Genomic DNA, 17,743 nt, shown 5'->3' with positions numbered 1-17,743 from the left:
AGAAGAAGAGGAGGAGGAGGAGGAGGAAGAAGTAGAAGGAGCAAACCAGATTAAGTGATATTTGGACTCAAGTAAGGAAGTGTATATTGAAAAGAGTAAATAGTTTATAGTAATGGGCGACTGGTCATAAACTACTAAATGAAAACACCTGAATTAAAAAAAAATAAAACTAGAATTAGGTCAAATCGGAGAATGCTTTATGACTTTGATTTAAATGAAGCTACGCCACTCTACAGATTCACTGTTCATAAGTAAAAACACTGTTGCAGTATCTGATGAGATAAAAGCAAAGATATCTTTAAAATTCAACATCAGGCAAATTCTGCAAGTGTTCTTAAGATTCCTGGCAACAGGCTCCAGGTAAGCAGCACTGACACGTTGCTGTGAAACGCCATCTTGTGTTACAGACGCCGCCGAGTTGCGTTGCTCGGAGCTAAATTGTTCACAATGACAATGTTCTCCCCTTAACATTTGCTGATTAAACCAACATGGCGACCCTGAGCCAAAGCCCTCTGCAGACATTCCCTTGGAGATGGCTAATTCTGTCAACGTGCCGAACAGTGTCGGCATGGATTTAATTTGCCCGTCACTAAAGATGGGGCCCATTCATCATCACCTTAAGCTTTCGCAAACTTCTCAGCAAGACGTAATAAGGCTGAGGAGCAATTTGTCCCCCACTTCTCATTAGGACTCTTTGGAGATCCTCCAAAGATTAATTATTTATCTGCATTAATATCCCTTCAATTATTGATGATAGGTGAGTGTGTGTGCATGTGTGTGAAGGCCAAAGATCAGCCCTCCTTTACCTCAGCTTCCCTCCTGATTAATGGATGAGGGAGAGGAGCCCTTCATGTATTATTACTGGGGAGAACCTGGACCTCGGAAAGAGAGACCGACAGAGAGCAATAAGGGGAAGGGGAGAGAGAGAGAGAGAGAGAGAGGGAGAGAGAGAGAGCTCAGTGAATGATAATCACCGTTTAGTATGCAAACATGTCCTCTGTACATCGCTGGCGTTTTAATATTTGAAGGAGAGAGCGTGGAGACAGTGACGGCACTGAAATCGTAAATTTGTGACAACTCTTTAAGATTTGTGTTGCATGCCCGCAGAGCTACTTAAATCTGACACTCGTGGCAACAAGTTATTGAAACGTCAAACAATGAAAAAGTGGAAAACGGTAAATCCATTACAGAGCCTTCTGTCTTTGTGTTTCGTTCTTTTTGCAGCTGTCCATCGCAGATAACTATTCAAATTGTTCTGTTTCAAGGACGAGTTTAAAAGATTAATGTTAAGGTATGTACTTCCTTAAGGTTAGAGGCTGTTTGTTGTCGTGATTACAATAAGAAAAGGGTGGTCCTTTACTATATGGCCACTAGAGGTCACCGAGCACTAAAGGGTAAGTATCGGTGACAGAGATTGAACGTAGAGATGGACGACGCCTCTCCACTTTCTTTCATCATCGAGAAATGGAGCGGCAGCGGCGGCGTCAAGGTCGTTTTGATCCTCGTGTTCGACCAATCGTGAGTTAGTCTCAGCTGTCAATCATGACGTTTCACCGAGCTTTAATATCATCTCAATCAATTAAAACACTTAGTTTGATAAGAGCTACTTGAAATGACAGAAACCATCTTTGAGAACAAAGTATATCATGTTTTATTTATTTTGGTCAATATCCCATCAGCTAACATGGAGGAGGCAGGATTTATGACCCCTAATGCAACGAGCGACCAGGTTGTGATCGAGACGTTTTGGCTTCAGATAAGTATTTAAAGTCTTTGCATTAAGTTTTATTGTTTTTTAGGTATTTGAAGAAAGAAAACACGTTTTTTAAAACAACTCTCTTCGCTCACAAGCCTCTGATCTTTGATTAAGAGTCTGTTTTATTTGTAACCCTCGTTTTAATCTCCTCTGATGACGTGGAGTGATCAGAACGGCTCTGAAAGATTTTACTGCTGTTGTACTATGACACCTAGTGGACATGCAGGGTAGTGCAAGGCTGCATGTGCAGACGGGTTGAAAACAGCTGATACCATTGAAACTGTACACAGTAAAACATATTTGCATTAATTTGTAAATATGTTTTACTGTACACAACACCATATTAAATACTGTGATATATATTTTGTATGATATACTGTTGCCTAGTTTATATAAAGCTGTCAAATAAATGCAGTAACTCTTTAACTGTATATATTGTTGTTTTTTTTATATTGTTATATTGTTCGCTATTGTTGTTTTTAATTTGTTGTTTGTAGAGTGCACCAACCACACCAAGACAATTTCCTGTATGTGCAAATATACATGGCAATAAAAAGAATTGTGATCAGATTCTGATCTGATTAAATAGTAAAATATTTGCCTTTGAATTACAAAGGTGTACAAATAAATATTCAATGCAGTACCAATACCATATATTCAATTGTTTTATGTTGTGTTTGATTAAATGCGTTTATCTGTTTTCACCAGTTGTATAGAAAAGTATTTATTTCATAAGCAGGGAATCATTTCTCTATTCAAGGACCTGCTGCAGACGCCACCTACACATTTCCGTCACTAGATGTCGCCAGAGCCATACAGTTGCTTTAAACTAGGCTCTTTCCAGATGTGGATACTTGAGCAAAAGGGCCGTGGCAGGGTTTCACACCAACAACCCCCTCTGATACAAATACATGATCTGATTTAATTAAAGTTTCGCGAGGTGAACGTTCAACCTCTGCTCATGTAGCTCTTCAACCTGAATGAGCATGAACGAAAGAATGCAGACGCCTTCAGGGTGAAATCACAGTACCGCATTCCTCCACTAAGGGGGAGCACAAGCACGCAGCTGCAGCACGTTGAGATCCACAATCCTCCTGAACATTATGTGTGGCAATGTATGGGATTATTTGTATCTTCATTCAAAAAAATAAAAACATAAGCATGGTTTAAAAAATAGTGATGAAAAACCAGACATAATATTGTAGTTTCAAGAGTAGAAATGAGCAAACAACTGAATTAGATTTAGTGGTTATGAAAGAAGTGTTGGAGCTTAATTGTAATTTTTGTGTAAACTGATGCATTCTGGTTAAAAAAGCATCATTTGTCGTGTGAAAAAATATCCATATTTCGTGCACTCTTATTTGAAGGCTACTCATTTTTCAATATTCTCTTTTACAGTGGAGACAATAGTGTTTGTATTTTAACGTATTAAATTATTTTTTTTTACAGTTAACCTGTATTAAATCTAATGCAGGTGAAAAAATCATAATAATTTCATATTTTTGTTCAAATCCTGAACTGTTCTGATTGACGTCAATGAGCAGTTTAATATTTTTTTCTCTGTGAAGCTGCAGGCAACGTTTTACACCAACATCCCATCGTCTCATTCCCACAGATAGTACTGGTTTCGATGGAATTTTAGATAAAAAGTGTTTATTTTTAACTGAAAAATCTTACCTGGCCTTTCAACATGGGCTATTTCAAATAAAAACAATTTCAACACACTACAGGAGGTGATGAGATTCATTCCCTGAGATAATTGGAGGGAACCAGTTTGGATTGTGTGACAGCTGCTTTTAACTGGGCCTCCGATACACTTCAGTCTGGTTTTGTAGGTCTGTAATTTAAACTGGAAACAAGATAACAAGGCAGAATGACGCCAGAGCGCTAGAACAACACGTGAGACGGACATATGAAGAATAATGAAGAATAACCTGCAGGGTGTGTGTGTGTGTGTGTGTGTGTGTGTGTGTGTTTGTGTGTAGGTCTATTTTCCTTTTATTGGCTTTAGGCTACATGTGCTTCATTTAACCCCTCACACAGGAAGTAGAGCATTCTGTGACTGCATGGGCCTAATAACACACACACACACACACACACACGCACACACACACACACACAAAGAAGTATTGGATGGTGTCTGTGTGTGTACTAATTTGATTTGGCTTCAAGACCTTGTCCAGGACAAGTGGACCTCATGGGGACCAAAGCCTGGTCCTGGTCAAGGTTTAAGGGATGAGAGGTGAATTGTGGGTAGGCTGGGTTATGAGGTTAGGCATGAATTGGTCATGACTTAGGTTAGTAATGTGGACATGGTCAATATAAGGGTGAAGATTTGGATTGTGGGTAGGTGGAGGTTATAGGGTTAGACATGGATTAGTCATGGTTAAAGATGTGAATTGTGTGTTGGTTAATTGGTTGGTCATGGTTGAGGGTAGGGTTAACATGTGATTTGTCGGTAGGTTACGGTTATGGTTACAGGTATGGGTTGGTCATGGGTTGGTCATGGTTAAGGTTATAAACATGGGTTGGTCATGGTTAAGGTTATAAACATGGGTTGGTCATGGTTAAGGTTGTAAACATGGGTTTGTCATGGTTAAGGTTGTAAAAATGGGTTGGTCATGGTTAAGGTTATAACATGGGTTGGTCATGGTTAAGGTTGTTAACATGGGTTGGTCATGGTAAGGGTTGTAAACATTGGTTGGTCATGGTTAAGGTTGTAAACATGGGTTGGTCATGGTTAAGGTTATCACATGGGTTGGTCATGGTTAAGGTTGTAAACATGGGTTGGTCATGGTTATGGTTGTAAACATGGGTTGGTCATGGTTAAGGTTATAACATGGGTTGGTCATGGGTAAGGTTATAATCATGGGTTGGTCATGGTTATGGTTAGGGATAATCCTTTTGGTCACAGGCTGCACACAATGAATCGAAGTCAATGCAAAGTCCTAATAAGGATAGCTGCACCCCCCTGCATGTGTGTGTGTGTGTGTGTGTCAGAGCGCGTGCACGCTCCACCTGACGCACCTCCACTATATGGGCTACTCAATAAAAGCGGGGCTGTGATCCGTCAGTGCATTCATCATCCTATTACGGCGACAAATCCGGCTCCCGGTACATGAGAGGTGAAATGAATCACCGACGTTAAGCCGTCAATAAAGTCATTTCTGTAAATGGTGTCTCCGAGGGCCCGCGCTATTATTCAACGAGCTTTATCAGCACCTTGGAAATTAGGAGGCTTGTAGCGCGGCCCCTGGCTCCCCGTGATTAAGGGCCCTGCCAGGAGCCGGTGACAGCAGCTTTTCACCGGGCCGCTTTTATTCGGGCCGCTCCCGGTGATGAACGCCGGGCTGATCGGGCGGAATGAAGACTAATTAAAAGCTATAAATTATCTTCCGCGGGCCCGGCCTCTCCAGCAGCTCCCAGATAAGAGGCGCGCTCATTTAGTCACAATGGCGCCGCGGCTACAACAGCGCATTGATACTGTCCTAATTGGAATTTAATTAAGTAGCCACGCTCCTCCTGCACCGGCCTGCGCGTGGGATAAAGATTTCACTTTCACAAACACGTCCACACTTCCTGCTGCTATTAGGATTATTAATATTATTATTATTACTTCTAATCGCCAATTAGAGCCTGCTGGCATTTCTTTAATTGTTTTAGTGAGATTTTTTTTATAATTCCTGCAGGGCTACACACAATTGTATTTTTTTCATATTGTTTTATATTTTTTTGTCCTGCTGCCAAAAGCTGCCACAATATGAATGGTTAAATTATAAATGTGCATCACACCAGACAGGAAATAGTCCCGTTTACTCCTGTAGCACATTTCGACAGCGAGGCAATTTAAAGATCTTTGCATTAAATATATAAAATGCCTCCTGACAGATTTTAAAAGCAAAGCGACACAAACAAAGAAGCTTTTAAAGGTGAATTCAAAGAGTTGGAGGGAGAATAGAAATAAATGAGGTCAACGTGTGACGATGCTGGGGAAGAAATGAAATGAAAAATATGAAAAAGTGCAGGAAATCTTTGAATTTACTAAGAAACACGATGGAGTTTAATTAAAATAAGAAAAGCTGGGTTTTTATTTAACCTGGTTTTATTTTGGCGTGTTTTCCAAAGCACGTTTCAGGCTCATTTTCCCGATGGTGTCAAAACGCAGTTGAAAACCTGTTTAAGATGTTTTTACATTGTGCATTGATGGAAAAACATACATTGTAAATAATGATTGTGTGAGCGAACTTAAAATAAAAATATAAAATCTTAAAAAATACGTATTATTCAATTTTATAAATAAATAAATTCCCCTAAACAATAAAAGCTTAAATTGAGTATTTGTTGTTGTGTTTCACTACTAACACATATTTCCCGTTTGTGTTTTATTCCTATCGTTCGTGTTGTTGTTTTTTTGACTGACTACATGCACGTGCCCAAACCCCGAAAAAACAAAAATATCGGGCTACGAGCCGCGCGTACTCGAGGGCGACAGCTGATTGGCCACCGTGAGATCTGACAGGGACGATCTACGCACCTGATTGGCCCTCTGCGCTTCATGCACGCGCACACGTGCTTTCCGGCTGGGTGTAGTAAAGGGGACGAACACACACACGCACACTCCCGGGAGCAGATAACGGGGATTCGGGGCGTTCGGAGGAGACAGAACATTCTGTAGCACCGGGAACTCACCGGGAGCGGCCCGGTATGTCCGCGTACGGAAGCCTGTGAGGAGGACACGACATGCGGCCGCTGCGGGTGATTTGAGGCGCTCAGCAGAAGATTCGCGTGCGTGCGTGTGTCGGTGAAACTCTGGATACTGACGCGGGCAACAAGTGGAGTCCGCCGCGGAGACGCCGACGCTTCTCGCCGCCAGCAGCCATGGAAGAGTCGAAGGAGCCGAGCAGCGGCCGGGACTCCACCGAGGAGGAGAGCCTGTCCCTGTCGCCGAACCTGCCCTCCCCGCCGCTGATGCTCCCGCACCAGGCGGCCCAGCAGAACCACCGAACCACCAACTTTTTCATCGACAACATCCTGCGGCCGGACTTCGGCAGCAGGAAGGAGCCGGCCTACCGCAGCCCCACGCCGGGCCGCGAGAACGTGAACCCGCTGGCCGGGCCGAGGCCGCCGGCGCACACCGGCTCTCTGTGCCTGGACTCGAACTGCAGCAGCGACAGCACCGCGTCGTCGCCGTGCTCCTCGTCCTCCACGTCCTCGTCGCCCTCGTCCAAGCAGAACTCGTCGAAGCAGGGCGAGGCGGCGGGCACTGGCACCGGGAGATACGCGGACAGCCCCTCGTCTATTGTGGTCGTGAGCAGCGGCAACGGGGCGGCCGCGGCCCCCAGTAAGGAGAGCCAGCCGCTGCTGTGGCCCGCCTGGGTCTACTGCACACGGTACTCGGACCGGCCCTCATCTGGTAAGGCGCTAGTAGTCCCCGCATCACCCCGCCGGAGGGGCTCCACCGACGGGCAACTTGCTCTGCGCGGGTCCCTCAAAGATTTGTTGTGACAGGGAACTTAATTTAAAGCGAGGTCAAAATTACCATGAAGCCAAAATGACACTTCACCTAAAATATATAAATTAGAATGAATACTAAAATATATTCATTCATTTCCAATTCTTCTTTTCTCACACACACGTGTTATTATTGTGTTATAGTCCCATAGTAACTATTAGTGTGTAAATGCTTTTTTTAACACAACAAGCTGACATATTTCTCTTACAAAAGCTGATAATTAAATCAAAATTATATTATATTAGCTTCGTGTCGTTTGTCTTCGTTGGCGAGAACACGAAACGCTATTTTTAACATTTTCTCTGCAAACAACAAACGCACCAGAATATATAATTGACAGTAGAAATAAAATATGTGTAAAAAACAACGTAATGTTGATGCTAATGCGGCTGAAGTAGTATTTGTGTTTTATAATTTTAAATGTTATTATACAAATAAACACACAGCTCCATAATATTTCAATAAATTTAGATTTAAGCCTTTATAAAATATTCAAGTGTAGTTAAATTACAGAAATGCTATTATAATATAGGATTTAAACAATTGTTATAGGATAAGTACAATAACAACATCGATATTATTATTATATTTGTTTTGGCACCTTATTTGATTTTTTTAAATAAATTATTCAAAATAATACTTGCCTTCAAATACATTGAGGATTTATCACAGTGTTTTTAAAGAAAATATAAATAAAGGAAGTGTAGTGATGGAAAAGGATTAGAATCGACGCCATTGTTGTGTAAAGGGGGGGGGGGGTTCTACTATTTGGCTGATATTAGGTTTTGTTTGTGCATAATTTACAGCTACAGGGCAAAAAGTGATTTCATAATAACTATAATAATATTACTAAAAGTGAAATACACAGGGAGAAGTCCTCATCTGAGGTTGTTCCATTTATATAAAAGCTTGCTCCTTTTTTATTATGAGAATCTGTTTATGTAGCATTAAATATGTTTTTGTTGTGTTTATAGAAGCAGAGCATGTTCCTTTAACACTACATTGCGTTGCTTTTTATGGGATGGGATTTGTTTTGGTGAACTTAGTGTTCTATTATTATAATTTTCTTTGCATTGCTTGACCTACAGCACTTAAAATAAAAGTTAAATAAACAATATAAATTTTGTTTTAGCACAACATTCCTTCCAGTTCCTCTTTAACTACGCGGAGTCAAATGAACAGTCACTTACTGTCATGGTGTGTTCACTGCAACATGCTTGCTACTCGCTTCAATGCAAACCCACACATTTCCCTGTGTGAGCGCCACGTCTCTGCTACCTGAGCTGAATCATACGTGCACATGCATTCAGGCCCAGTGTGCAGCCCTGATTATTAAGAGGTCCCAGTGCTGGATGGAGTCCCCTCACTTTGAGCACAGTAGACTGTGGTGATGTGGACCTGAACAGGGTGTCTGCACTGGGACTCCAGTCAAAAGCAACTTATTCCATTTGAACCGTGGAAGCAGGTTGCTGCTTGTTTTGGCGCCATAACCAGTCAGATGTCACAGGCCTGTGTTAGAGTCCACACAAAGGCCTGCCTGCATCTAATGAGGACAGAACGTCCAAACCTGCTCATGTCAACTGAGCTGAGACCCTGAGACCACCTCACTCTGGTCCACGATCATCTGCTGATATTGATTATTATTTCAGAAATGTTTTCTCAACCATTTTGCTCTAAAACAACCCTTTTTTATTATGTTGTAATCACGACAGACACAACAAACGTTCAGCGCTTATTTGTACATTTCTTTTTTTAAGACTGGGCGATAAAACATCAATAATTATCCCAATAAAATTAGTAAGAAGTGTAATATAAATCTATATATTGCTGATTGTGCACAGTGAGGAGGTGTAACACGTAATTCATCTGCCTCAGATTTGTGTGTTTGTCGTTCTCGGTCCTTAAAGATGAGTTTTTAAACCACAACCTTCACTCAGGAGCAAAAATCTATTTATGAGACATTTATGGTGATAACTATCAATATAGACTAAAATATAGACTCTTTCCTCGAGCGCACACTTCTAAGTAATAAGTCGAATATTGAGTAATAACAGTGTCACAGTATGTAGCATCGCAACCCCTTTGTATTGTATTGTATATAAATATGTAAAAGCCTCAGTCAATTCTAAAATATTCTATAATATTTGTCTAAATCTCACAGCAGAACTGTGTGGTATTTTGTGTTGTGAAGGACATTGAATAGTGTCCTGTGTAATGCTGGTTACACACCTGGTGCAGGACAGAGGACGGTACTGCCGTCCTTCTGAGTGGCCTTATTGTTGACATGATTTATTCCCACCGCCTCCATGTTTCATATATTACATATTACAGCGAGGCAGAGAACAGTGTATGAAAATCTAATGCAAAGTGCATTGATATCAGGACAGTGTGGTGACCTACATTCGATCATATTGATATAATCAGCTGCTATCATCACTCATCAGCTTGGATGCTGAATATCTAATATATATCAAGTGTAACGCTTTGTCCGTGGTCAAGCAGTAGAATAAATATTTTATTTTCTATTGTTGTTTCCACATCAGGCCCAAGGACACGGAAACTGAAAAAGAAGAAGAGCAGCAAGGAGGACAAGCGGCCCAGGACAGCGTTCACGGCCGAGCAGCTGCAGAGACTGAAAACTGAGTTCCAGGCCAACCGCTACATAACGGAGCAGCGGAGACAGTCTCTGGCCACGGAACTCAACCTGAACGAGTCCCAGATCAAAATCTGGTTCCAGAATAAGAGGGCCAAGATTAAAAAGGCCACCGGCTACAAGAACGGCCTGGCCATGCAGCTCATGGCCCAAGGACTTTACAACCACTCCACGACCACCGTGCAGGAGGAGAAGGAGGAAAGTGAATGAGAGGGCCCCGGACATTTCCCCCCATGCCCCCCCGCCCTGCCCCCCCCCCCCCCCCCCACGCTCAGGCCCCCCGCAGCCTGACTCTTTGGACTCTTTTGGAGCTAATGAAAAAAAAAAAAAATGAACTGGAGGTGGGGGAGACGCTATTTAAAAACACAGATTTCTGTTTATGGTAACAGTATATGGACATAATTATATAAATGAGCGATCGTTATTAAAGTTTATATAGCCACACAGTTATCATGTTGTATACAGTATATTTAATTTCCGCCTCACCTGCCATCTCATCCCTTCTGTCTGTTCCCGTTGTTTTTAGACTGTCCGGTTGGCTCTATAGGTTCTCGTGGTCTCCTGTCGCCCATTTCTTCATCCAACTCATCCGTCCGCAGACTCAGACAAGCCAAAGATTTTAATATGTCCACATGTAGTCTGAAATAAAAAAAGAAAAGGAGAACGGTAGATTGATGGACTAAATTATTCTTTCTTTCTTTCCCTTCGTCGAGAGGAATTATTTAGAGGATTTAAAACAATAACAGGTTTTACTCCACTGAAACCACATAACAAGAGTTATAGCTGCGTACTTTTTTATTCTGATATGTGAGAGAGGTGGTGGGGCAGAGACAGAAATAGAGAAATATCACTCACACACACACACACTCACACACGACACTACAAGTTTCTACACAACGGATAGCATTTCACCTATTAATCTTTTTTGGGCATTTACAAGGTTTCCCGACCGGGCTGAACCCCGAGTCGCTCCTCGCTGTACGAAGCCTCGTCTGGGTTCGAGCCTCATGGGGGTGGGGGGGGGGGGGGGGACGCTTGTTTTCCCTAAATCAGACCTATTTGTTGAGTTTGGCCTGACGTGACCTCGGGTTCAGGTTTGACAGGGCCTGGCTTTGAACTCTGTGACATGGCGTGTGTGTGTGCGGCCGCAGTGAAAACTTAATGGACTCTGCATAATATGATTATAGTGGAAAGTTGTTCAGATCACAAAGCTGTTATTGATATAGGTTTTATTTTCCTGCTGTTATTGGAAGGAAGGTTGGAGAGAAGGGGAAAATTTAAAAAAACAAAGCCATACCTTAAATTGTAATGGTGTGGAATGTTTTACCAGTTCTTTTATTTTCCAGGTTTGTGATAGAACAAGGAATCACCACGTAAGATTCCCAAGCTCTAATATTTACTGTAAACTATGATTATTACTTTTATTAAAATCTATTTACATTTGTAACGAACAAAACCAAAACATTTATTATTAATGTTTAATGCTCAAACCAGGGATTGAATTTCGAATAACCTTAATAATACGTCACATGGTGCAGCGTTAAACTCACCGATTCATTCTTTAATATTAAATAATCCGGATTATTTTACTAACACGTATAAAATCGCAGTAGAATAGAAGCTCACCTCGACTTTGTTGTTAAATTCATGAAACGGTGACGGGATGACGGAGGCGGCGCCATGTTGCGGTGATCAGAACCTCCGACACGCACCACCGACGTGTCTGTGATTTATATGGTTCCTGTTTGTTCCGTCGCTTCTACACAAGTGAGCGGATTATTTAATTAAGAGCTAACGAGGCTGCGTTCACGGCCTCCGCGTTTCTTTTTCTAATCATTTCAAGAGCCGCTGCTGATAATGACGACGATGCGTTCAGGTTCAGCTCGGCCTGCAGAGCAGAGATTTAATAAGCGCACAGAACGTAATTGATTTCCACGTCGAGGGGCTGCGAGACGCTGTTTTGATTGTAGGCAGCTTCTTCCACGAGATTTAAAGGACATTTTATTATATGTATCTATATGTTTGGGTCCATTTATTAAGACTATACACGTTATGAGCCTGATCTGCAATTCTCTGAAGACATAACAGCCAAATTAAACCGAGGGAAAATGCTCCAGACACAAAAGAGTGAATAAAAAACCGACTTGTTCAGGTTATAGATTATTATTTAATAATAGTTCATACACTGATTCTTTTTCTTCCGTGTTGCAGCAGCCGAGCTTTGCCTCGGGAAAACCCGTCTTTTAGAAGCTGGGGCTCTTCTCCCCTGCAGCATCGAAAACCTCCCGGGGTCCTTGAAACGGTTTCCAGAGGGACCCACAGTAATATCAGCACTAAATTAATGCCACCCTTCACTTAAATATATGAATGAATATTCATAGGACTTGATTTCAGTTTGACACAAAGTCTAATTTCATCCTGACGCTGTCAAATGGTAATTTGAGGGGTTTGTCTTTTTTGATGTACAATAGGGCTGGGAAATAAAACAATATCAGGAATTATCGTAATGTAATTTTTAATCAGTAGCAATAAAGGTTCAAAATACATCCATGTATTCCACATTGTAAAAACACAGTGAGGTGGTAAAACCCTTTATTGATCTAAAGCTTGGTAAAATATTTTAGATTTTTATCACAGCGCTTAAAAAATAAAGCAGGCTTTAAACTTTAAAGGGATAATAATTTTAACACGTATTGTACTAATTATCGATATATGCTGATAAAGAAAAATGTTCATCTTGATAGAATTTTGGGCCATAACGCCGAGCCCTAATAAAATCTACAACTAAACGTATCCTCATGATCTCCAGACGCTTTGACATAAGTTTATAGCATCATGTTTTTTATGGATGAAGTTTGATGTTTAGAAAACACACAGGTCTATTGTTTCTGAATCCAGTGTCTGCACGAGGCCATCTGGGCTGCATGTGTGAGCAGAGGTGAAGAGGCGGCCTCCTCTTCACGGTCAGCTAACTCTGCAGCTCGGATATTATAATGATAGTCTGATTCCCTGCTGTGAATGCGGAAGAGGGTCTTATGACAGTGTATTTAAAATTCATACAATTATGAAACAGCGAGAGGATTCCTCTCTCTCCCCCCCCCCCCCCCCCCCCCTCCCACCCACCCTGTCATTTAGGAGCAAGCCGAGGGTTTATCTGTAAAACAAAGAAAAGCCGGGGATCGTTTGCATAGTTAGCATAGACTGCCTCGCAGGCACAATATGGATTTAATTTATATGCAAATGAAAAGCAATAAAAGGAGAATACACACTGGAAATCTCTGCCGTTCAAAGGGGGCGACAGTTGGATTCGGAGCTCGCATGCACAATTCTCCAGCATTATCGGCCTGGACCGAGAGCCACGGTGTTATATAATGTTCAGAAGCTGCAGCAGAGGATGCACTGGTGTGCGTCAACATGCACCAGTGCAAACCTCTGATGTGGCATTAAATCAGGGGTTTTATCACAAGTCACACTGAGGAGGAAACAAACGCACACTGTTTGCACATGCAGGATATTTGCATTGCTGAAAGTGCACGGTGACCTTTCACACTTCACGCCCCACACTGATGTTATCCTGCTTAGCCCCTGAGCATTATTCAAAACCTTCATAACGATTCAAAAATATACATTTGACACATTTTACACTACTACTCCCACCTTCTGCTACTTTATATATTCATTATGCTAAATATAACTCACAAATATTGAAGCTTTGTTTATTCAATTTGCTCTGAACGATATGACATGCTTTGTTAAAGATAATAGATTATAGAATAGTTATTAACTCAACTTTGAGCAGCTACAACATTAAATTGCTACTCACACGCAAATGGATGAGTGGCAATAAAACAATGATATACATAAAATCTAATTTTAAAATGGTAATTCTGCAGAATGACACTTAAAAATCAGGGGATATGATATTTTAAATTAAATTAAATATGATTTATGGCATTTCCACTTTTAATTATTAATAATAGAGGGAATTCTTACAAAACCTCAATGTTAAATGCTAAATCACTTACCCGTTTCATTAAGTAATTTCTGTAATGTACAATAACATGAAATCTATCTAAATTAAACGCACACTTGCACATGTATAGGAGATGTGGGGGGTGCACGTGAACCACGACTGTCATTCAAACAAAATGGGGGTTGACCTCCCACATTCATGCAAATTCCGTGTTCCGTGTTGTTTGATTAGTGCGATACACACTGCTGGAAAATACATGTCCACACAAAAGCAGGAAAAGGCTTTAAAGAGGACAAACAATCACATGATGCCTCAGATGAAATGCACCACGCAGAGACGAGCAGGCCTGTGCCAACACGCCAGGAGAAAAGAGCGCCTGGGTTTCCACAGCCAGACGTTTAAAAGAGATTCTTAGATCACTGCGCTGTGACCAAGCTGGTGCTAAGGAGGGAAGTTCAGAGTCTGTCCTCCCCCAACCGCTGCCGCCTTCGTGGGATGAGGGGGGGGGGGGGGGGGAGAGAGAGAGAGAGGGAGAGAGGTGCTTCTTCAAATTCTGTTTTTTTTTTTTTCCTGAAAGTACTCTAAATGCCAATTTGGTCCCAGATCAAATTGCTCTTTGGGTTTAGAGTGCGTACAGAATTGCTCGATTTTTCATGCCGTGCACAAACAGAGGTAAGTCGCAATAAGCCCACTGTAAGAATTTATTCTTCTTCTTCTGTTCTCTCACATCAGAAGAGTCGAGTCCTGAGTCGAGTCCTGTGCAGCTCCACCAGACCAATGATGCAACTCAGTATTCACACTTTGATTATCATGTAGTTTAGTGTGTCGGTGCATCACATTCAAACAAGGAGCAGTCGTCTGCATATCGACTGCAATTTTAACTTTTTTTGTTGTTGTTTGACAATACGACAAAGTGACAAGTGAAAACACAGGGTGTCGAGGAGACAGAGGAAGTGCACAGAGCCACAATATTACCGGTTGCATGGTCCGTCTGCTGCTGGGTCACCTCGAGGTCTTCAGCTCTAAGACTGAGAGGAAATGAAAAGATGCATTTTAATGTTCTAAAGAGCTAAAAATAAAAATGAACTGGAAACTGCAAATTAACTACAGAGACAAAGAGCGCTGCCTATCTGACAGAAAGGAACAAAAACAGTGTTATATATAACATATTCATGTACACATATACCAATGTGTATATTCTTAGTATTCTGAAATCGATATAAGACATTAATTGATATTCTAATGCATTAAAAAACACAGTTTCAAAACAATTTAGCCTCATTCACCCATTAATCCCACTATTTGGAGTCAGGAGCTCGAGCTAGCTTGCACGAACTAGCATCATAGCTATCAAAGGCCATCAAAGGCCAGGATTTCAGATAGCGCTATTTCAATTTGTTAGCATCTTCACCTGATTACCTGATTTAGCTACAGCCTCGTTTAGTTAAATGCAATAACAAAAATAACGGCTTTTCAAATCATCTTTATTTGTTTTTACACGTAGCAGCAAAAACTCTATGAGGAAAGTCTGATGTTGCTTCAGCCAATGCTAACGCTCACTAGCTCGCTAAGTAGCTCTCAGTAGTTGTGGTTCACAGACGACACAGACAATAAGGAATAGGTTTTGTGTTTGTAAAGCAGAGTAGAATAATAAAGATTATATAACGCAGCTGAATTTATTATCGGGTTAAAAGTATGAAAAAGGAAGAACCACAAGTGGAACTGGAGCTTAGAGAGGATGTGTTGCTCTTCACTCTTCACAATATTATGGGTTTGTCTTTGAACCCGAGAGGGGTCAAGCCCTCTTTGCACTTGACTTGGGAAAACATTTGCGGGGTGTGTGTGCGTGTGTGTGTGTGCATGAGTATGCGTGTGTGTGTGTGTTTGTGTGTGCGTGTGTGTGTGTCTTGCAGTGCTTTTCTTTTAGAAGACGCAGTCGTACACCAAGATCAGTTCTTACCATGGGGAACTTTACTCATGACTTATTGTGGCCTGTCAACTGGGCTATCTCTCACACACACACACACAAACACACACTAACACACACACACACACACACACTGAGAGACAAAGGTGGCATTGAAAGGGAACCTCCCACAATGCAGCTGAGCGTCCAGGGGGGCTCGCTGCTCCAACAGCCGTGATCTCACCGAGGTGAATCCAGATTACATGGAGGATATAAACAGTGCCACTTGTTTACTCTGTCTGTTGAGGGGGGGGGGGGGTCTGAGTTGGGTGGCAGAGGGGGGAGAGCGGGGGGGACTTTCAGAACTTTTCTTTTAATTTATCACATGTGAAACGATGTGAAGAAATTAAACTGTAAACTAAACGGGAGTCTTGTATAAAGTGGGTGTTTTTAAGTCTTTGTTTCTAGAGTAAAATTGCGATGTCATAAATCCAGCGTTCAAATATAGGGATGGAGATTTGATGCTCCGGGTTCCTGTGAACTAAATCTTCCTCAACCACCTCTGCATTTTTTTCTAAAGATGATCCCCAACATAAGGATGCAATTTTCCAATCTACAGCATGCTACTGAGGAGGCGGCGCACTTTAAGGGCCGTTACTCCGCTCTAATTAAAAAGCAAGCGTCGGGAAATGACAGTGCATCTCCAGCCACAGCTATGTGGCCGACAACACATCCACTCAGACGTCAAGCGAATGTTTTTGAATGTGTGTCATGCAGGACGTTAATCAGGGCGAGCTCTCTGACTGCAAAACAACTCGGAGGTGCAACAATAAGAAGCCATTGTAATTCCTTCAATAAAAAGGAGGAAAAACATGAAACCTTTACAATGACAGACTACAACTGTTGAATTTGAAATTGAAGCCTTTTTAAAGGGACGGTATATGATGAAAAACCAGTGTGATGTGTGGGTTGCACGTTTCCCACTCTTATCCTCATGGTGGGTTTCTGATCCAGGCCTGTACGTGCACACAAACACAGCGAGAACAAAGGCAGGGACACCTGGGATTCCCCCTGTTGTATGGGTGGTCACATGCACCTTTGCCTCTTCTTCATGCCTTCCACATGTGGAAGCACTTTGTCTTCCCACTGCCTCTCTCTTACTGCGTGTGTGTCTGTCTGTGTGTGTGTGTGTGTTTGATTTCACTTGCGGAAACCGAAGCTGGGAAAAGAAGGTGGTCATCGATGAGAATTGCGTTTCTCATCCCTCTCGTCTGCTGCCCCCCCCTCGAGAGACATTACGCGTCAGACAATGGTTGGACTGTCGGAGCGATGCACCACGCCGTTTTGGAAGTTTGTCATTTTGGTCAGATCGGTGATGAGATCACAGCCCGACCTCCGTGTGACCCCGGTACCAGGCCACGGGTAACAACCTGTTAGTAGTTTTATAAGAGTTCTCAGAAGTATTCGTGGGTACATTTCTTATAGGAGTACCTTTCGGATGGTCCGTCTGGCTGCCTCCCCTCTCGCCCTCTTCTCAGACTTCAAACGCGGACGCGCCTGTGCAGATTTCTCCTCTCGGCCGTCTTTCATCGTGGCGGCCCAGAGGTGGCGAGAGGTGATGCGGGGAAGCGATTAGTCATATTCAATTTACATACGGCTGTCACGGGCTCCTCCAGGCCGGGCGCTGATGTCATCCGTGCGTGGGGGGGCCCCTGGGCGGCCACCCGGCGGATGGGAAGGCTGTCAAGGTGGGGGGGACAAAAAACCCCGAGCCCCGATGGGAGCAATATCGTTGTTCAAGTGGTATGATGAATGTGGCGCGGCACTTTAGTGTGCATGTATGTGTTTTTACACGGTGTGAAATGAGTGCATGTGTGTGTGTGGCGCGGTGTTAGCATTATTGATTGACAGCAGGCGAGACGTATTTAAAATAAGAAGAGAAA

At 42.3% G+C, this 17,743-nt stretch overlaps 1 protein-coding gene across 1 annotated transcript; it reads left to right on the top strand.

Annotated features, from left to right (window-relative positions):
* Positions 1 to 6,335: 6,335 nt before the first annotated feature.
* LOC133933706 (homeobox protein engrailed-1-B-like) lies at positions 6,336 to 10,556 on the top strand. The gene is made up of 2 exons (XM_062380890.1): positions 6,336 to 7,169; positions 9,812 to 10,556. The coding sequence occupies exons 1-2, from the start codon at positions 6,635 to 6,637 to the stop codon at positions 10,129 to 10,131; spliced, it is 855 nt and encodes a 284-aa protein (XP_062236874.1). The 5' UTR covers positions 6,336 to 6,634; the 3' UTR covers positions 10,132 to 10,556.
* The last annotated feature ends 7,187 nt before the right edge of the window (positions 10,557 to 17,743 follow it).

The sequence above is a fragment of the Platichthys flesus genome, chromosome 22 (assembly GCF_949316205.1).
Source record: "Platichthys flesus chromosome 22, fPlaFle2.1, whole genome shotgun sequence".
NCBI classification, from domain to species: Eukaryota; Metazoa; Chordata; class Actinopteri; order Pleuronectiformes; family Pleuronectidae; genus Platichthys; species Platichthys flesus.
This window is presented reverse-complemented; position numbering and strand designations above follow the sequence as displayed.